At 38.9% G+C, this 21629-nt stretch overlaps 1 protein-coding gene and 1 pseudogene across 4 annotated transcripts in view; both read left to right on the forward strand.

The window, feature by feature from the left end:
* Nucleotides 1-21629, forward strand: part of ST6GALNAC3 (ST6 N-acetylgalactosaminide alpha-2,6-sialyltransferase 3) — a 540386-nt gene that overhangs the window by 440983 nt on the left and 77774 nt on the right. Inside the window, exon 4 of one of the 4 annotated variants that reach the window (XM_045477898.1) lies at nt 8058-9089. The exons of the other annotated variants lie outside the window; for them this stretch is intronic. Coding sequence (XP_045333854.1) covers nt 8058-8067 — 10 coding nt within the window. The 3' untranslated portion in view covers nt 8068-9089. Of the gene's footprint in view, nt 1-8057; nt 9090-21629 lie in introns of those variants that run through there. 4 annotated transcript variants of the gene reach the window in all.
* Nucleotides 9150-10710, forward strand: LOC123598090 (annotated as a pseudogene).

Raw genomic sequence — 21629 nt, forward strand, 5'->3', positions numbered from 1 at the left:
TGAAATCTGGAGCTTAAAAAATAAAGAAGTAATGAAGAACCTGAATGAGAAGGCATTCGGTCAGAGGGAAAGAGAGAGAAGTGGGAATTTGGGGGCGTTAAGCAAAGGAAACGAAACGGCTAAAATGATAAATAAAATGCCTTGTTTGTTCGTTTGTTTGTTTACATCTCTGGAGTTATAAGCATCTCAGCCTGACCATGAGTTAATAGTTTTTTAGGAGGGACCTATCATGTGTGTTTATTGATGTTTGATTTCCAGAGCTTCTCGCTCAATCAGGGACAAAGGCTCTATGTTATACTAATGCTCATAGATGTATAATGCCTTTTTAAAATATTACCAAGTCTGCTGTCATTTCAGGACCCCAGAGACTCTGCCTATTAGGATGGCAGGCGAGCGAAGAAATGAGTTGGGCAGAGAGGTGGCGGGGGTTAATTTCATATTTGTCATGAGATCTTGCATGATTTCCCTAAAAGATATTTAATTTCCACTGGGCATAATAACTTGCAGCTGCCGGAATATGCTGTATACTAGTGGCGAGTTCTTGTCTTTGGAGATTTATGCAAGTCGTTATTTAAAAATAGAGATCCGGGAGTTACAGCTGGCTAATTAATCTACCACTAAGGAAAGCTAAGCAAGTGACCCACTTAACTGTTTCCAGGAACCACGTCTTCGCTGAAGCGAACTTTCACAAAAGTCTTAACACAGAGACCCATTTTATGATCTTCTCACAGCATAGGTGTCCGTTGTTCGTCTCCCTTTCTTTCCCAGGGACACCACTCATCCGTACACAACTTGAATTCCCATATGCTTCACCGCCTGTGTCCTTTATCCCGAGGATGGGCGCTGAGGCTCTCCTTCCTTAGTGTCTGCTTTCTCTGGATCAGTCACCTGCTCAGGCAACACCCTCAGTGCCTGTCTCTTACCACATCAGCTCCAGGCCTCTGCCTGACTTCAGAGGGTTCCCGTAAGAGACACAAGCCTGTGTTTGCTCATAGTTCCTCTACTTTCTCCACATGCACGTTCCTCTCCTGGCGTAATGGTCTCTTTCCTCTCATCCTGTCCCTTTACCCAGGTCACCTTTCCATTCCTCTCTCAGTGTGAATATGGTCTGTACATCCTACAAAGCAGCACTCCATCTATCCCAGGCTATATTGAGTTTTCTCCTGAAACTTGACAACAGAGTTGATATAATTAGGCCCTGACACATTTTTATCCTTTGGTCTGTGAGTGCCCTGATCTTATTTTTAAATCAATCAATTAATTACTGTATTATGTTTATTCCTCTTCCCCTCCTCTACATAGACAGGCATTCCGTTGTATTTTATGTGCATTTTTGATTGCGTACATCTTTGCCAAATAATTATTATTGTTTGTATTTTGATTTACACAAATGGTATATATTACATTTTATCCATTTCTTACTTTATGCACTATCTTTTAAAGTCTGTGTGTGTCTCTAACTCTGGGCTGTTTCATACTCCATGGTAGGCCACCTCTCCACTTTCTCCATGGTATACACACACAGGTCGCCCACTCTCTGGATCTCCCTTCTCTGAAATCCCTTGGTATTCATTTACCTTACAGCTTAACTATATGCTGGTTTTTTTTTTTTTAATTTTCCTATGAGTGTTTCTTGCTTTCTTGTTGTCTTCTGTGTAGCTCCTTAAAGATCAGGGACCACCTCTTGTACTCTTCCTTTCCCCACTAAACCCATCCCTACCTCTGTAGATCTTCTTTGGAACTGGGTGCATAAATGGTGCTCAATAAATCCTTGTTTATTTAGTGAATTGAATAGTGTGACTTCATAAGGATAAGTATTGTCTCTTCCTATTCATATCTCCAGTGTCTAAACTAGTGCCTGACACGTTGCAGGTGATCAGGAGATTTGTTTGAAGCAAATGGGTATCTTGTCTTTCACATGAAACAAAGGAATATGGAATCATGGGATACACAGAGGTCAAGATAGTACATTCTAGTTTCTAATCTGCCACCAACTAAGTATACAACACCTGGCATGTCGGAGAACTTCTCTAGGTCCTGGTTAAACTGAATGATTTCACGGATCCTTGTTCACTCTAACTTGCTAAGCTTCTGTGACTTCACTAACAATTTTTCAAGTAAGAGAGTCTTCAGTATGAAATCACCTGCAAGGAATACAGAATAGACATACTCAAGACAATAGAGCATGGAAGGGGTAGAGGTGAGAGAGCAATCTTATGAGTTCTGATCTTAGGCTCCCAGAATGATTGGGAGGACAAAATTCTTGCCACCTGTAAAGTGATTAGAAAAGTATCTAACACATGGTGTGCCTATGTGGCTCAGTCGGTTAAGTGTCCAACTTCAGCTCAGGTATGATCTCACTGTTCTTGGGTTTGAGCCCTGCATTGGGCTCTGTGCTGACAGCTCAGAGCCTGGAGCCTGCTTTGGATTCTGTGTCTCCCTCCCTCTCTGCCCTTGCCTCTTCTCTCTCTCTCTCTCTCTCTCTCAAAAATAAATAAACATTAAAAAAAGAAAAGTAACACAAAATAAGTGCTCTATAAATCTTTACTATTATTTTTATAAATTTAGGAAAATCTACTAGCCTTTGTTACAATCTTATGTCTGGCATTTGCAAATCTGGACTTCATGCTTATGTGCAAACAAAGTCCCAGAAATTCTAGTGTCATTGCTGAAATTAATAGTTTTCTTTTATAGGACAGTAATCACCAGACAATAATCTGATTTCTTTTAGGCCCAAACTGTTGTCTTTTTGGTAATGGCCAAGTTCTAATTTTCATGGCTTTTGTAAAATGAAGCAAAGGAGTATTATCCTTCAAGATCATGTAGCAGCCAATAAAGATGTTAGGACAAGAATTCTGAGTTTTGTGTTTGCTGTCTATCAAAAAAATAACTGTTTTTCTGTAGAGCAATCACTTGGAAATAGAAACAGAATATGAATGTGTTAATATCTTATGCAGATGTTATTTTTCCCCTTAGTAGGGAAGAAGTAGCTAAATAATCTAATTTGCTTTCTCTTATCTTTAGGGAAGTGAATTCAAATATTGGACAAACCATTATTAAAATTCTGAGCAGCTTTTAATGCATGAGCTTGTTTTTTGCTATAAGGCTCCTTTTTCTCTAGGTCAAGAGGTAAAGCTATTTGTCTAAAAGAAAAAAAAACATTAAATAGTATTGGTGATGGGCTACAGGTTTTATAACTTAACTGTATTTGCTTCATGAGCAAAAATAGCATTTAATAACTATTTTATTCTACTGTTACTGGACAATAGAAGTCTTAAACAGCATTTCAGTTTGATGCTTTTACATAAAAATCCAATATGTGAATTTGTCTGTCATCTAAAGGTTAAAAAAAAAATCAGGTAAAAATACAAAATGGGAACTGGGAACTGCAAATGAACCGGAAATCTTTAACCAAGGAAAGATTAAAACTTCTACTCAAAAAGTTGGAGAAACAGGTAAAATGACCCATTACAAACAACATAGGAAATAACTATGAATCATTGGTTTGAGAACTCAGAAACACTGGAATAAACTACGACTTACACGGTGAATGGGGAATTTCAAAAAACACTTTGTCTTTTTGGTTTTGTTTATTTTTGTTGGTGGTGGTGTTGGTGGTGGTGGTGGTGGTGATGGTTTTGGGTATTTCTGGATGCATAAACTTAATTTAGGAGGGTACCAAAAATTTGTATTAAAGTAAAGATGAGCTGTGTTCTAATAATGTCTTTCTGTTTTCTCAGGTAGTTCTCAGCTAAAGCTGCCATTTATTTCCATATGCTGTAAAGTGAAATAAAATATACATCTTGGGGGTGCCTGGGTGGTTCAGTTGGTTAAGCGTCTGACTTCAGCTCAGGTCATGATCTTATGGTTCGTGGGCTCAAGCCCCACATCCAACTCTGTGCTGACAGCTTGGAGCCTGCTTTATATCCTCTGTCTACCTCTCTATGTGCCCCTCCCCAGCTTTCTCTCTCTCTCTCTCTCTCTCTCTCTCTCAAAAATAAACATTGGGGCACCTGGGTGGCGCAGTCGGTTAAGCGTCCGACTTCAGCCAGGTCACGATCTCGCGGTCTGTGAGTTCGAGCCCCGCGTCGGGCTCTGGGCTGATGGCTCAGAGCCTGGAGCCTGTTTCCGATTCTGTGTCTCCCTCTCTCTCTGCCCCTCCGTTCATGCTCTGTCTCTCTCTGTCCCAAAAATAAATAAGCGTTGAAAAAAAAAATTAAAAAAAAAAAAAAAAGAACCACCTCAACTTATAAAATAAATAAATAAATAAATAAATAAATAAATAAATAAACATTTAAAAAAACTTTTTTTAAGATATAGATTTTGAATAGCCAGGATGGATTGCCATGAAAATTAAAGGAGATGTGTGGAAGGCAATCTGAAATGTCTAAAGTTCTATACACATATTTGTTTCTGCTGTTATTGTATTCAATAAAAATCAGAACGATGCCTATGATGTATCAGGAGCTACTTTAGGCACTGATGATTCAGAGAAATGATAATACTGATCTTTACTTTCAAGGATTTATGATTATACTGGGGAAATAGAGAGTGTCACATGTATTGTAAGTGCAATAAAAGAGACAAGCCAGGTGCTTAGGAACAGAGAATGAGATCCCTGACTAAGTTTTTAGAGTTAGTGATGTCAGAGAAAGTTAAGGAGAGGAGAAGAAGGGAGTCCCAGGTGAAGATGGCATGACTGTAGCCTTGAGCTGAGAAATAGCACAGTATATTCCCAGTCAGTAAAAGGATCAGTATGACTAGAGCTTAAAATAGCAAAAGGTGAGTCTCAAGAGACCAGATCATACAAGGCCTGTATATTCGGTTAAAGGTTCAGGTTTTACCCTGTTGGTGATGGAAACCCGGTGAGGCCAAGGCATAACGTAGGCACTCAGGGGGAGTACAGGAGGTTCATTCGAGGGTCAGGGAGAGCATGAGGAGGATATTGCTGTAGTCCGGGTGAAAGTCTGTGAGAGCAGGGACCTAGGCAGGGAGAATTGGATACAACAGAGAAGGCAAATCTGAAAGAGTAAAGAATGGCAATGTGTGGTGATTAATTTTGTGAGCACTGGTGAGGATGACCCTCAAGTTTATAATTTGACTGATTCGATGATTTGCAGTACAATTTATATACAGAATACTGAAGGAGAATCAGGTAGAGGGGATAAGATATATGTCCATTTTTTGGCCATGTTTATCTCAACATTTCTATAAGACATTTGATTGAAGGTGTCCAAGAGGCAATTGGATATATGGCCCTGACTTGTGAGCAACAGATCTGGGTAGGAAATTCAAATTTGCAAGTCATAAGCATAAAAGTAGTAGTTAAAACCCTCAGAAAAAAAAGGTAAAGACGGAAGCCTAAGAATGCCAGCATTGAAAAGTTGGGCCAATGAGAAAGTCAAGAAAGATACCAGGAGACAGTGAAATGGGGTCTGAGGTGACCCAGGGCAGTGTCATGTCACAGAGGCCAGAAGAGTAGAGGTTCATGAAAGTGGTAAGATCCAAAGTGAAACCAAAGCAATGAAATTCAGTATAGGGACTTAAAACAAATCCTGTACATTTAGAAAGCCATGACTTTAGGGGACCTTATTGGAGCAGTTTCACTACAAGGTGGCAGGAGAAACCTAACTGCAGTCAGTTGAGGAGTGAATCTGGGGCGAGTGAGCACAGTCTTTCTTTGCAGAGAATTTTGGATGGGAGGAAGTAGAGGGATAGGATGGCAGCTGGAGGAAATTCTGAATCAGGACCAGGTTATTTTAAGAGCAGAGTCGTTGAAGGAAGGGTGGAGGTTGAAGAGAATGAACCAATAGTGGGAAAAGGGAAGCCTACATGGTAAAAGAGAAAAAAAAATGATGTAGTGTGTTCCCAAGGAAAGTGGGAGAGGTGGCCCAGGCAGGGTGGGGTATCCATAGGAAAGGTTAGTCTTAAGCAGGAAGGACTTAAACTCTTAAGCCTCTGAGACTGGAAGGACAACTAGAAGGAAGAGAGAGGATGATTGTCGGGGAGAAGGAGAGGCAGGTCATGCTTCAAGGATTTAGGACAGAGTTCATAGCATTTAGTTACTCATTCACCTGAGGACCCATACAATGCCTTAGCAGATAAAATACCCTTCAGAAGTCCCTCATAATCCTTTCAGGGTTGCTGTCTCACCAGCCATTGAAACATTCCCTCTGTACCCTTGGCTCTCATGCTGCTCCTCTCCCATCTCCATGCATGGGCTTTTCTCCAGCAGTGCTGGATACCCCCAACACACAGTGTTCCCCTTGGAATACCCATTGATTGTCCTCATTCAAATAAATTGTAAACTATTTCATTCCAAGATATAAATATCTGACACCCAGCTAGCTGGGCCAGCCTTCCCAGGAGCATTTGCCCTTTAGATGGATATTCTGGCTGTCAGGGGCCTTGCCTTATTAGACCTCACCCCTCCATTCAACCTTTCTTCCCACACTTCATCAATATGCATACTCTGCTCTTGTCGCACTTGTCTTCACTTTTTCAAAAAGTGAAGCACGTGGTATGGAAATCATATAGTTGGAATAACAATTAGGACAGTGAAGATTTTCTGAGTCATCCCCATTGTCCTACCTGGCAGGGCAACACCTGTCACTCTGTACAGGCAGCTCTGTACAAAAGGGTGCTGCAGCTTCTGATACAGCATAATCCAATATACATTACGTCCATTCATTAGAAGATTTAACCTACAGATTAGGAGTACTCTTTACCCCTTAGTAGGGGTACTTCCCCTACTACTTAGTAGTAGTACTTCCTTAGTAGGAAGTTAGGAAAATTTGAATCAGCGCTGCTTTTTAAAAATCAAGCTTACTGCTGTTTGCTGGTTAGTGTTACAATCACAGAAGCAAAGACTAAGCCATTTTCTCCTTAAAAAAAAAAAATAGTGTTTTTCATTATGCCCAAACAATCTCCAAATGAATAGAAGAAAAAAATGCCCACAGGCGCTCTTGGGCTCAGCATCATGCCCAGATACCTTAACCCCAGATCTACTAGCTATGCACTGGTAATAAAATATCCCAGTGGCTCTGGTCTCTACTGAGTCTGGATCTAGAATGTACAACTTTATGATGAGGGGTACTGGTTTTAGAGTCAAACTGACTTGCTTCCTGACTTCACAACTCTGGGACATATCTCAGAGGGCTGTTGCGAGGATTGAGTGTGATCATGAATTTAAAGGGCTTAGCGTTCTTGCTAAGTACATAGTAAGTTCTCAATAAATGGAGGCTGCTGTTGAATTATTACTATTAACAATTCATGCTCTGATTTAAGAAACTGCCTGGCTTAACTGGCCTCAGGAAGAGGCTGGAACTGCTTTCTCACCCAGCTTCAGCTGTACGGCTGTAAAATGATGGGTTTCCTTTTCGGATATACCCACATGCTTACTTCTCTCTCATCACTGATGCCTACTGTCTGGAGTCATTAATGATTGGCCACTTAGGGTAATCGTTTCCCTGAGAACCAAATGTGCTTACATTCAGTGGCACCCACTGTAATGCAGTTACTTTTTTCCAATAATATTCATCTAGTAGATAGGCCCAGGGTAAGTGAGGTCCATAATGATAAGCTACCTCCTCTTTGTTCATTTTGAAGAGACTCATTAGGGACAGTGGTCCTCAGCGTTAATGAAATGATAGCATCTAATTATAGAATTACAGTTATACACGCAAGTGCCAGAATTAGAGGACTTGCCACCTAACAGGTAATGTCGCTGCCTGCACCTTGCTCTTGTTCTTTAGGATGCCTCCACCTTGGTCCAGATCTCATCCTTTCCTTGGGCCTGTTTTGGGATTCAGCCATCTGCTGAATGCTGGTAAAAGCCTAAGCTATAAACAGCTTGCTTTTTGGTAGAACAACTCATGCCTGAGAAAGTTGATAATGATTTCAGAATTTCTTTTAATTGAGTTTTTAATTACAACACAGCAAATATCCCATTCATATGTAATTTTGACAAAGATGACAAGCAATTTCATATTCTTTGGAGATCATTTGACAAGTGTGGGAGCCTATATTAAATACCAACTGCCTTGTTTTTTGGACAGGAGTACCTGACAACCACTTATTCAGGGAAGATCGGGAACTGGAGCATCTGGATCTCAATAAATTATTTGACAGAACAATCCAAGTGCTATAACACAAGCTGCTACTGGGAATGTAAATCTGATTGGCTGGCTTAGAATCTCGTTTTTCTAATTTATAGCCCACATATTATGAATTGGGAGACTGTACAGCCAATGGGTGTTTGGACAGGTTTTACCATAAATAATTTTTTTCTTTCTTTAGACTATCAGCACAACAGATGAAATATGCAAATAAGTTCTTCTGAAACACAAAGCTTAAACTTGAGATGGGTACCATGATTCTCTATTTTTTTTCTCCTTTGGCATTCACTTAAGAGTTCCAGAGCTCCAGAACTACAATTAGACCAAAGAAACTGCTGCATGCCAAAGAGCAGAGAACCAGTCCAACAATGGCTGGTTCCTACTAGCACCTCCCATAAGTTTTCAAAGGTCATTTGTATGGCCATTACAATATCCAGAGGTCCCAGATGAGGGATCTTTTTCAACTACAGAGCAGTAGTCCTCAAACTTTGGATTTTGGAGACCAGGAAAGAAATTCTTAATTGGAGCCCTACTAAGGTCACCTTTTTAGTTTACCAATTAAAGATGTGTAATTTTTTTTCCCTTTTCACTCATTTGTTAATTTGTGACTATCTATTGAGCACATACTATCTGCTGCTACTAAAGTATGCCCTGGGAATGCAATGAAAAACAAAGCTAGATGTAATCTATACCCTCAAATATTTTATGGGCTTGGTGGGGGAGACAGTTATTGATAAATTATACTAATAGTTGTAAAATTCACATTGAGATAGGAACTGTGAAGGAAATAAATAAAATGGTTCTCTTAGAGCACGTAACACATTAATTTTATATAGACAGAAAAGGTCAGGAAACCCTTCTTCTTTAAAACGTGCTGGGAGAGGGTTGCCTGGGTGGGTCAGTCAGTTGAGCATCTGACTCTTGATTTCAGCTCAGATCATGAGCTCATGGTTTTTTGAGTTTGAGCCGCCGCCCCCCCCCCCCCATGTGGGGCTCTGCACTGGCAGCATGGAGCCTGCTTGAAATTTTCTTTTTCCCTTTCTCTCTGCCCCTCCCCCCATTCATGCTGTCTCGGTCTCTCACAAAACAAATAAATAAACTTTAAAATTGTACTGGGAGGTTTGGAGGCATCTTTGAGCTTGCTAAGTAGACACCATGAGCAAAGCCTACCCTGTTGAGTTAAAAACATTTATGGACAAGAAATTATCATTGAAATTGAATTGTGGCAGACATTTCCACGGAATATTGCAGGGGTTCAGTCCTTTTTTGAATCTTGTGATAGATGAATGTGTGCAGATGGCAACTGTGGGCAACAGCACAATATGAGAATGGTGGTAATATGAGGGAATAGTGTCATCATGTTAGAAGCCTTGTAATGAGCGTAAACAATGAGTGTGTTCACCAGAAGAAATCAGCTGCTTCTGAATATCCCCTCTCCATAGCACCTGTTTTACTACAATATAAAAATCAGGCCATGTGCATTTTCATATTGAACTTTTTTGTTAAATAAACTTTTGTAAGAGTAAAAAATAAAATAAAATAAAATAAACTTGTGCTTGGCTTCAGCAGGTCTCAGACTATACAGGGCCTTGTAGCCCATGATGAGGATTTTTAATTTTATGCCAAGAGTGATGGAACGTAATTATTAAAGAATTTTAAGAGAGTCCTCTGAATGCCACTGGACAATGGATTGGAGGGCAGGAAGAGTGGAAGGAGTGAGATCAGGTGGAACAGAATGTCGGTGCTATAGATATGATTAGTGTGACAGCCATGTGATGGTGAGTCGTTGGATTTGAGGGATATTTTGGAACTGGAACTGCTAAAACTCATTGATAGATGAGGGATGAGGGAAGGAAGAGAGAGGTATTGAGGATGACTGAATATTCCTGGCTTGAGCAACTTGCCATTTCCTATACCATTTACCAAGATAGAAGGACCAAGAGAGGAACACATGGAAGCAGAAAGGGTCCCTTTTTGGGCTTGTTAAGTTTAAGGTGCCTATGAGATATCCAAAGCAGGCAGATATATGAATCAGAAGTTTGGAGACGTATTTTGCTGCTAGATACACATGTAGAAGTTGTCAGCATATCGATGGTATTAAAGTCATGGGAATAGATAAGATTTCAGAGAAATGAACATTATGGAACTTAGAACATTCTGAGACTTGATACAGAAGGGAGAATCTTCAGAGCATCTTTCTATGAAAAGGACAGCATTTTAACACCCACAAAATAGGAAGAACATAATATCTGTTCTTTAAATTAAGGACATTTCATTGCATGAAATCCTCCCTCCATTGTCCTTACCGTTCCTATTTTGCTTCAGATCAGTCAGAAGTTTGTCATGGAGCAGCCGTTGCAAACCACTGCCCTAGAGTTTCTGCGACTGCCTTGGGTGGGAAGGACCTCATTTTGGTAGCAGAACTTCTTATCCACTCCCAGTTTCACTTGACCTCTTAGACTCTTCAGGCTTAAAAACACTTCTGGGGTTCGCACGCCTGCATGGCTCAGTCGGTTAAGCATCCCAGTTTGGCTCAGGTGATGATCTCACCACGTGTGAGTTCAAGCCCCACGTTGGGCCCTATACTGACAGCTCAGAGCCTGGAGCCTGCTTCGGATTCTGTGTCTCCCTCTCTCTTGGCCCCTCCCCTGTTTGCAGTCTGTCTCTCTCTCTCAAAAATAAATAAACATTAAAAAAATTTTAATAAATAAATAAACACTTCTGGGGTTTCTAAACCAAAGTCATCCACAGAGTGACTTAAGATCCTACCATATGACATCAGTTCCCTCCTATCCTGAAATGTAAAGTCAGTTACCTCCTACACACTTTGTGGCACTCCTAAGTCAGAGGGCTACACTGTCAATTGTAGTGTAGTTATATGTGTGCATCAGGGTGAATTAACACTTACATAGCCATCTCTTCCTCCTGTCCATCATAGTATGGCACCCATCCCGGTGTTCTTTGCTAGTGGACCTAGTAAGGGTTTCTGAATTGTCTCATCACAATGTTCCAGACAGCCATGATCAATCAGATTGAATGTGGAAATTATTGTAATGATACTACTAGCGATAATAACCATGTATTATCATACTTGTAACTATTATTACTAGTAATATTCTTAACGCTTTGTGTCATGCTCTGCACTAAGGGTTGTCCATTCCTCAACTTATGTAAGCCTTCACCACAACTTAGAAGGTTGGTTCCATCTTACAGATGAAGAGGCAGAGGCTGAAAGATGGACTTCCCAGGTGTACATCCCATTATTGTTTTTACATTGTATTATAATAACATGCCGTTATCTGCAATGGTGGAAACTCGCTGGGACTCCATACTTTTCCTCTTCAAACCCTCAGCACCTAATAGTGCTTGGCACATTTAAGGTGCTTGATAAATATTGAAGATGGTATATACTCTATAGTGACAGAACCCTTTTGAAGGGTGGTGGTTGTGTCTTTGATGATTTAGAATCTCTTGCAGCTTCTAGCATAATTCTCCATAAATATTTGGAAGGTTGAATATGTGGGTTTAAAATGGGCCGAAAAACTCCTGGAAACTAAGAAGGTTCTGACGGCACTGCTGGTGGAGGGATTACCACCGAAGGAGGATTAAGAAGATGCATCACCTAATATGCTGTGGCTGCAACTGTGGGTCTGATTCTTACTGAAGCATTCTTATTCATGACCTGGGTGGAGAAAAGGAAGAAGCTGCTCATTTTTGGAATTCACTAATAATTTCAATTTGGAAAGTATCGTGAGCAGCTCAGGCAACAGAAATAAAAGGCAAACAACCTGGGAGACTTGAGGTATGTCGGCTGGGAATAGTAACTTTGTGAGCATTTGAAAAAGGCAAGGCAGTGCATTCACCTGGGGGAAGGGAATCCAAACACAGAGCTGTTCTCAGGGAAGCAGATGCCAGAGCACAGCGATGCCAAAGTAGGCCCAGGGGGCATAGTGGTCTGCAAATTAAATTCAGGCCAGCCAGGCAGTCTGGCAGAATGAAAGGGAAGGCCAGGTTGAGGCTGCCTGTGCAGAAGGGCATGGAATAACAGTTCCTCTGTGGACACTTGGAGCTGGGCAGCACCTGGCACCACACACTCTCTTCCCACCACCTCATTACTGGGGAAGCTCAGGCAATTTGGAAGAAGAGCAGAGAATAGCAAAAAGAGTGAATGAATTCAGGAAAGGGCGTGGAAAAAGATCAAAAGAATTAGATAGCTGTAGTTTAGTTGCGGAAAGCTAAAGGGAGGAGGAGGGAAAGGCCTGGAAACTCAAATATCCAAGTCTACTCTGAAATAACCAACTGGAAACTTGCAGAATACCCATCAAATTGAGACCTTTCAGATGAAAATGGACATTTTCTTCCAAGCCATGGGCTTCTTGCCTGAACTGGCACTCTGCCTACCCAGGTGCTCAGTAAATACTGTCTTGTAAAATAACCTTCCTTTGCCAGAAGAGTATAAGATCCGGGAAATAGACCAATAGGAAGCACATTAGAAAATCAGCCAACCCTTTCCACCCTTTCCTTAGTGCCCAGTGAGGACAGGATTAAAGGAACTAGATTTCTGTTGTGTTTTTCAAGTCAGACTCTTTTCGACAATGAAGTTGCCTCTTCCCATTCAGATAAATACAGAGCAAAATAGAAACCTCTGGAGCACAGGGAATGCCTAAGACACGGTTGGCTAGCCTTTGGTTAAATCCTATCATTGCAATTTCCTTTATGTCAAGGGGACTGGGGGGGATGCTAATTTTTTCCCCTCCCAGGCGGTGGAGGAGGTGGGTAGTGAAAGCTGTACCTCTGAACTAAAGGTGGACTTGGTGGAGTTGAGTTTTAAAAATCCAAGTAGATGGATTAGGGGTTCTTTGTTTTATAGAAAGAAGTCTCTGAAAACAGCAACTACCTGGCTGCTATTGAGTCTTTGTTTTCAGACCAACTCCACTGTTCTTAACCTGGAGCCCGAGATAGTCAAGTATTCAGATTCCCAGCCAGTTGCAAAGCAATCACACACCTGTTATTAAGCTCCAGCATCAGTGGGCTTCTTGCGCTCCTCAAACATGCCAACCCTCTGAAACCTACTGTTTCCCTCTCTGCTGGGCTTGCTTACCCACCCACTTCCTTGTCCCATTCCTGCTTTCTGCAGGGCTGGCTCCCTCTCATTCCTCTCTTCTCAACTTAAATATCACCTCTTTTAGAAGGTATCTTTTTGGAGTGATTTTGCCTCCAAATAAGAGGAAATCTTGTTAATAGAGGCTCCAGCCAGTAGGAGCTAAAAAGAAGTTCAGAGTAAACAGTCCGTCCAAACCATGGCTCAGCTCTGACTTCAGGGACCCAGGAGCCCATTACTGTGCTCCACCCCTCGCCGCATATGGCTTCCATCTGCATCATCTCAAGATGTCTGGTCCATCCCCAGCATCACATCCATGCTGCAGACAGAATAATATACGAGGAGTAAAGGAGGGTGAAAGGCTTTTTTTCTAGTGATGCTCTTTTTGTGCAGAAAGGGCCACTGGCTCCAGAGACCCCTATGTCTAATTAGTTAGAACTGTGCCACGTGCAAAAGAGTCTGGGAAATCAATATTAGCTTCCCAACCTCTGTAGTAGAACAAGGCCAGGAAGAAGGGGGCACGTGGATAACTTTCAGGTAGCCAGACTTCAGTGACTGCCATGGTATTTGCCCTGGCCCTGCTTGGTTCTTCTGTCTCATAATTCCCTGCTTCTCTTCATGGCATTTCTCATAGTTTGTAGATGTACATTTGTTATTCCACTGGAATGTGATACTATTCTTTCTATGCCTGGCTGTTTTACCATCCTATCACCAGAACCTAGCTTTGTGCCTGACAAATGGAAGGCACTTAATAAATATCGCTTAATTCAGAGGTTGGTTGGCTGCTAGAAGAAAAGAGAAGCTACCTCTGAAATCATCATGTAATCACAACCTCCCAGGAAACTAAGATTCTGGCTGTCAACATTTGATTTTCACACAGATCCTTTTTTATTTATTAAAAAATATTTCAAATATAAGGAGATATGTATATGTGAAAGAAAATAATGAACATTCAAATACCTGCCACCCAGCTCTATCAAATTCACAGATTTTGCCAGAGGCCTTTGAGGTCTGTTAATATTGTTGTTGAATTTAAAAACAAAACACCGCAGATGCAGTTGAAGTCCCTGTGTCTCTTTTCCTGTTTCTCTGCTCCTGCTTCTGCTCCTGCCTTTCTCTGCCTGGAGGCAACCACTGCCCTGAATTTGGGTTTACCAGTCTAGTATGTGTTTTTATATTACGACTGTCTATATACATCCTTAAGCAATATAAAACTATAGCATGTTATTTTGTGTGTTCTTAAGCTGTCTATAAATACTATATTTTGTTCAAACACTATTCACATTATATAAATCTAAAGTATTATTGTCCAACCTTTTTAATCTACCTTGTTATTGATGTTTAACCATATTTTTGCACATAGCTATGCAGTGTCACAGTGTGAATATACCACAATTCAGTTACCCATTTTTCTCTCCATAAACGTTCGGATTTATCATTTAAAGTCTTTTTGTATTACAAATAATGATACTTACCATTAACATTCTTCAACATGTTTCCTTGTCATATGTGTGAGGATTTCTTAGTGTAAAGTGTATACCTAGAAGTAAAATTACAACATAAAGGAAGTATATGTCTTCACTTTTCTTTGATTTTGCAAGAGTGTACTACAAAACGTTGTGCCAATTGATATCCTCACAAGTAGTGGATGAGAGAAACTGTTTCTGTACTCAACACTTGATATCAGACTCTGATTTTTGTCAATCTATTGATATAAAGTGATATCACATTTCACAGAGATCAACACATGTGTTAAATTTATTCTTAATTATATTTTAGTTATTGTTGTGAATGAGGTACTTTTTATATTATTATTCTTGAATGACCTGTTACTTCTCTGTAAAAATCCTGCCATTGTTTTTATGTTGATCCAGTATTTAGCCACCTTGCTGAACACGTAGTAAATGCTAACAGTGTGTAGATTCTCCTCGATTATTTATGTAAACAAACTGACCATTTATACAGAAATACAGCGTTGTTTCTATCTTTCTAATATGTACCTCGTTTTATTTTTCTTGTCTTATTGTGTTGACTGAGACTTTCTAACAGCATTAGAATAGTGACAGCAAGCATCCTTGTCTTATTCTAACTCTAATGGTGACATTAAGTTTCATTGTTAAGCTTGATCCTTGCTGTAGATTTTTGATAAATAATAATTATCAAGTTTAGAAAGTTCCCTTTTACTTTAATTTCCTAACAGTTTAAACATAAGTAAATGTTAAATTTCATTAAATATTTTTTGACATCTGTTGAGTTCACCATGGATTGTTTATTCTTTAATTTATTGATTACTAATATTGTATAATGCCTTAATAGATTTTCTAATGTTGAAACATCTTTTCATTCCTAAGATAATGTACGTTGGTTATCAAGGGTGTTTCAAAGAAACACCTGGGTCTTTTCCTAAAGGACAAGAAACCTTAACGTTTTTGAGCAATTATTATTTTGATTTGACTTCATGTAAGTTTCTCTTTAGATCTGTGTGTGTTTGGCACATCATTTCTTTATTTCTTTCATTTTTTGGATTTTCTATATTTTAAAAAATGGAACATGTGAAAGTTGTATAATAGTAACAAAATATATGCACAGGGAGAGAGGAGGAAGATGGAAGTGTTAGCTCTGCTTATTTTGGACCATGAAATGAAGGGGAAGAACTTCTGATCAGCAGAATTCCTAGGGTAACTTGATTGAGTGCCATAATTAGTTTATTTCCTGAGTAGGTGAATCATGCTGGCCATTTGTCTAGAAACCTGGTGACACTTGTATCTAGTCATTTAAGAAAGAAATCCGTAATTGCCCCAGGTAGCTGGGAATTGCTTGTGAAGTAGAAAGGCTTGTCTTCCTAAAAGCTATCCTGGGTAGCACTGAGGTAGCTGGTGATGGAGAATGCATCTGCTCTTATTCTTTTAGAGCCACTTTTGGTTTTTCTCTGTTTTTATTCATCTTTGGTAATCACATCAGTTTTGAAACTTACTTACATGTAAAACCTTTTGTAGTTCTAATACTCAGCAAAGGAACTATGCTCTGTTCAATGATTAGCGCTTCCATATTTTAAAAATTATTTCAATATAATTGCTCTTGGTGGTAAAACTGCCAGGTCATTGTAGAAATAAGGTTTTGATGGTTGTTGAACAGTCCTGTTTCTGAATATCTGTTCTAATTGTATGCACATATTCATACAATTACTGTATTACCGAAAGAACTGTATACAAATAGTAGCAATAATGTGATGTCCCGGTCTGTTGGCTTTAAAAAAGATTTCAGAAATTGATTAAAACACTTAATGTTGGTTTTTAACTCAAGGACTTGTGAAGCAAATGACTCATTCCACTTGGAAACATGTTACAGAGAGAATATTCTTTTCTCCTTCCCGCTTCATTCTATAGAGCATAGGGAGAAAGATACCAAACTCCTGGGAGTTATCTCCTTGATTAACTGTGAAGTAATAAACATAGGAAGGCAGCAACAACTCAAGCAGTTGGGTACTAAATCTCCACCTTTATGGCCCACATTTGCCAACTGTCTCCATATTTGACAGATAAAATGCATCTGTGAATTTTAAGCTTCTCAGGTTACAGTTAAGATATGTAATTAGATTTCAAGATATACATCTTACCCAAAACTTCTGCTACAGGGGGGAAAGCCAATTAAGTCAGGTTTACTCAGCTTCGAAATAAAACTTCAACTTAACAATGGATGGAAGAACCTAACTAATGAGAACACTCCACATGGCACATGTTATTGTTTGTTGGAGACACTGTGTGCTCTGGGACACAGGCTCTTACTTTTCTGAAAGCTAGAGTCAGGAGGTTTACTTGGTTAATAAAGCCAGTTCCTTAAGAGATATAGTTTGATGCATGAGCAGGTGGAAATTAGTATTTTGAACATTTGCTGCATACAGTTTTCTAAGCATTTATACTCATTGGATGGAAGTTAACTATCTAAGAAACTGTATTAACTCAAACAGGCCAGTGAAAAACTGCTTCAGTGCTCTGAAGCAAAACTACATTCCAACTATGTAAAAGTCTGTGGGCTGCTAAGGACTAACTTCAGGTTAGAAATTTCCAATCATCATAATGACTATGATGATGAAAGTAACTAATATTGCCTAAGCAGGCATATATGTAAGCTCTTCCTAGATATTAGGTAAGCATTAACTTATCTATACTCATGAAAAGCATACACAATAGGTATTCTGTCATTTTATAGTTAGAAGTGGAGGTTCAGAAAAGTAGAATAATTTGCCCAAGTTTATCTAAGTGTCTCCCTCGGCAGGTTAAATTCTCTCTCCTCTGTGAAATGAAAATAGACTACCTGATTGTTGCCTTTTGTAAAATAGCCTTAATGCCCTTAAAAGTAAAAGCTTCCTTGGATCATATAAGAAGAGATTTCATTAAGACAGTAGAAATATCAGCTCATTACAGCAAGCATATATTTTATTGTTCATAGACACAGGAAATTCATGTGGGATGAAGTTACTATATACCTTCAAGAAGATAGCAGTCTAATCAGGCAGATAAATACATGAGGAATTACTTGAAATAATTAAAAAACAAAATGTCAAGAGATGCAAGGTAGGCCGATACTTAGAAGTGAATTGTAATTCCTCTGGACTTCATTTGTATCAGCAGTGAAACGATAGGGCGGGGTGGACAACGACTTCCCTTAAAAGTTTTTTCCTGCTCCCTGACAGAGGTTGGGGAGCCTGAGTGCATATGCACAGATCAATTTGGAGAACACAGCCAGTGCTGACTATCAAAGCAAAGTGGGGCGGGTCATTCAAGATCTCCTAGAGATGAGATTGGAACAGGATCCAAAGAAGGTGAGACATATTGATTAGTTCAGAGGGGATATTCAGATATGAGGGTAAAGGTAGAGTGAGGATATTGATCAAAGTGGAGATAGAGTGAGAAAATAGCAGGTATAAAGAAAGGTGCAGAGTGACAGATTGAATAAATTTTTCTAAAGTAGACAGGTCAGGAAAATTGAAGGAAGAAGTTGATAAAGCACCTTAGGATTACCAGTGATCAACTTGTTTTAAGCCCCTGTGTGTCAGAACAACCAAATCAGAAACTCTGGGAAGTAGGATGGTGTGTGTTTTTTTTAAGGTTTATTGAGATATATAATTCACATATCACATATTTCACCCGTTTAAAGTTTATAATTCAGGGTTTTTTAGTACTGCGCTGTGTGTCCATCAGCACAATCAATTTTTTTTTAATTTTTTTTTAACGTTTATTTATTTTTGAGACAGAGAGAGACAGAGCATGGACAGGGGAGGGGCAGAGAGAGAGGGAGACACAGAATCGGAAGCAGGCTCCAGGCTCTGAGCCATCAGCCCAGAGCCCGACGCGGGCCTCGAACTCATGGACCGCGAGATCATGACCTGAGCTGAAGTCGGACGCTTAACCGACTGAGCCACCCAGGCGCCCCTATCACAATCAATTTTAAAACAATTTTTATCGCCCCCTCAAAACTGTACCCGTTAGTAGTCACTCCCCAATATCCCTAATTCACCTCCCAGATCTAGGCAGCCACTAATGTATTTTCTGTCTGTACAGATCTGCCGGTTCTGAATATTTCATATCAGTGGAATCATATAATAGATAGCCTTTTGTGACTGGCTTCTTTCATCTAGCATGATATTTTTAAGGTTCATCAATGCTGTATGTAGAATGTATCATCACTTCTCTATTTTTTATAATGGAAAAATACTCCATTATGTGGATATATACCTATACATTTTATTTATTCATTTATCAGCTAATGAACATTTGTATTGTTTCCACTTTTTGACTGATATGAATAATTATGCTATGAACATTCATGAACAAATTTTGTGTGAACACATGGTTTCATTTCTCTTGGATATATACCTAGAAGTGGAATTTCTGGATCACGTGCTAACATTTTGAGGAACCGACAAGATTGTCTTTCAGAGCAGCTACACCATTTTATATCCACAGCAGCAATGTATGAGAATTTTAGTTTCTTCATCTTTGGCAACACTTGTTACTATCTTATCTTTTTGGTATTATTCATCCTAGTGGATGTAGAGTGGTATCTTATTTGGGTTTGATTTGCATTTCTGATACCTAATGATGTTGAACATCTTTTCATGTGCTTATTTTCCATTTGTCAATCTTCTTTGGAAAAAAGTCTATGCAAATCCTTTGCCATGTTTTAAGTGAGCATCCTTTTGTTTTTGTTATTGAGTTATCATAATTTGTCATGTGTTCTAGACACAAATCCCTTATCAGATGGATAATTTGCAAATATTTTCTCTCATTTGCTATTGCTGTCTTTTCACTTTCCTGACAGTTTCCTTTCAAGAACAAAAGTTTTTAATTTTGATGAAGTCCAATTTACACATTATTTATTTTGTCCTTTGTGTTTTTGATGTCATATCTAAGAAGAAATTGCCTAAGCCAAAATCAAGAATATTTACTCCTGTATTTTCTTTTAAGAGTTTTATCGCTTTAATTTATACTTAGATCTGTAATCCATTTTAGTTAATCTTTGTGTAGGGTGTGAGGAAGGGGTACAGCTTCATTCTTTTTCACGTAGATATGCAGTGATCCCAGGACTATTTGTGGCAAAAACTATTTCCCCCCCACAATGAATTGGCTTGGCCCTGTTGTCAAAAATCAATTGATCATAGATGCATGGAGTAAATTTTGAAATCAAAAAGTGTGAGTCCTCCAACTTTTTCTTCTTCTTTTTCAAGATTGTTTTGGCTACTCCATATTCCTTAAGTTGCCATATAAATTTTATGATTAGGTTATAAATGAGATGTGGGCTTTTTCAAACTACACAGGTGATTCTAATGTGTAGTCAGGGTTGCAAATCACTGATATAGGTCTGAGAAACACAAATGATGTTTATTGATCTACTAATATGCATCTAGCTTCTGCACTGGGTAACTTACATTTTTTTCTTAAATCATTTGATCCCCCATAATAACATTTTGCGACAGTCACTATGATCTCTAATTATAGGTGATAAATCGGAGTCTAAATCTTGTCCATAGTTACTTGGTAGTGATGTTGAGATTTAACTCATGTTGACCATTCCAATTCCTTACCCAAGAAATGTAGATCAGATCATCTGGAAACTAACTCTTACACACCTATGGCCTTTGTATTACTATTATAACATTCTTATTAGAAAAAAAATAAATCAAGTTTGTGTGGTATGGCTGACTCATAAAGGCATATAGGAAGAACATGACAAAAGATAAAGCTTCTTAGATAGGAGGAGCCATGGTGTTTCCCAAATGACAGACTGTGATAAATATTTCATATTCCACAGAAGCATTTTAGGGGGGCAGTCTGCTCAGTTTTTAATAAAGTTAAATTTACTTACAATCCTTGGCCTCTGAGATTATTTTCTTTACTGGAAGGTGCATCTATGTAAAACATTCTTGTTAAATTATGTAGAGAATGTATAAACATTATTTGTTTTACCTTTTTCTCTTCTGAATAATAATGGAAAGTCTAAAACCCTATGTAAGTCTCCCAAAATTGTTTATTTTACTTTGCTGCTTCAGGAAGCCCAAGTCTAGAAACCAGTACCATACAAAATAGTGAGCTCCTGAAGAATTTTGAGTGTGAAGTGAAATGAAACCCTTAGGTTTACATGTAAGAAAGATCACCTTTTCAACAAATGGTGTTAGGACAACAGCATATCCATATACCAAAAAATGAAATTAGAATCCTACTTCACACAATATACAAAAATTTAAAAAATGGATAACAGACTTAAACGTAGGAAATAAAACTGTAAAAATCCTAAAAGAGGGGTGCCTGCGTGGCTCAGTCAGTTAAGCATTCAACTTTAGCTCAGGTCATGATCTGGCAGTTTGTGAGTTTGAGCCCCACATTGGGCTCCCTGCTGTCAGAACAGAGCCCATTTCGGATCCTCTGTCTTCCTCTCTCTCTGCCCCTCCCCCACTTGTTCTCTTTCTCTCTCTCTCTCTACCCCAAAATAAATAAATAAAATTTATAAATAAATAAACAAACAAATAAATAAATAAAACTCCTGAAAGAAAAATGAGTAAATATTCATGATTTTGGATTAGACAATGGTTTCTTACACTCAACACCAGAAGCACAAGCAACAACAACAACAAAGTAGATACGCTGGACTTCACTAAAATTTAAAACTTTTGTGCTTGAAAAGATACTGTCAAGAAAGTGAAAAAACCAACCCACAGAAAATGAAAGAAGATATTTGCAAATTGTATTCTTGATAAGGGCTTTTTATCTAGAACATATGAAGAGTTACTACAACTCAATAACAAAAAGATAAATAACCTAATTAAACAATGATTTGAATAGAGAAAGGATTTGAATAGATACTTCTCCAAAAAAGATACACAAATAGTCAATAAGCACAGGAAAAGATGTTCA

The sequence above is a fragment of the Leopardus geoffroyi genome, chromosome C1 (genome assembly GCF_018350155.1).
Source record: "Leopardus geoffroyi isolate Oge1 chromosome C1, O.geoffroyi_Oge1_pat1.0, whole genome shotgun sequence".
Classification (NCBI taxonomy): Eukaryota; Metazoa; Chordata; class Mammalia; order Carnivora; family Felidae; genus Leopardus; species Leopardus geoffroyi.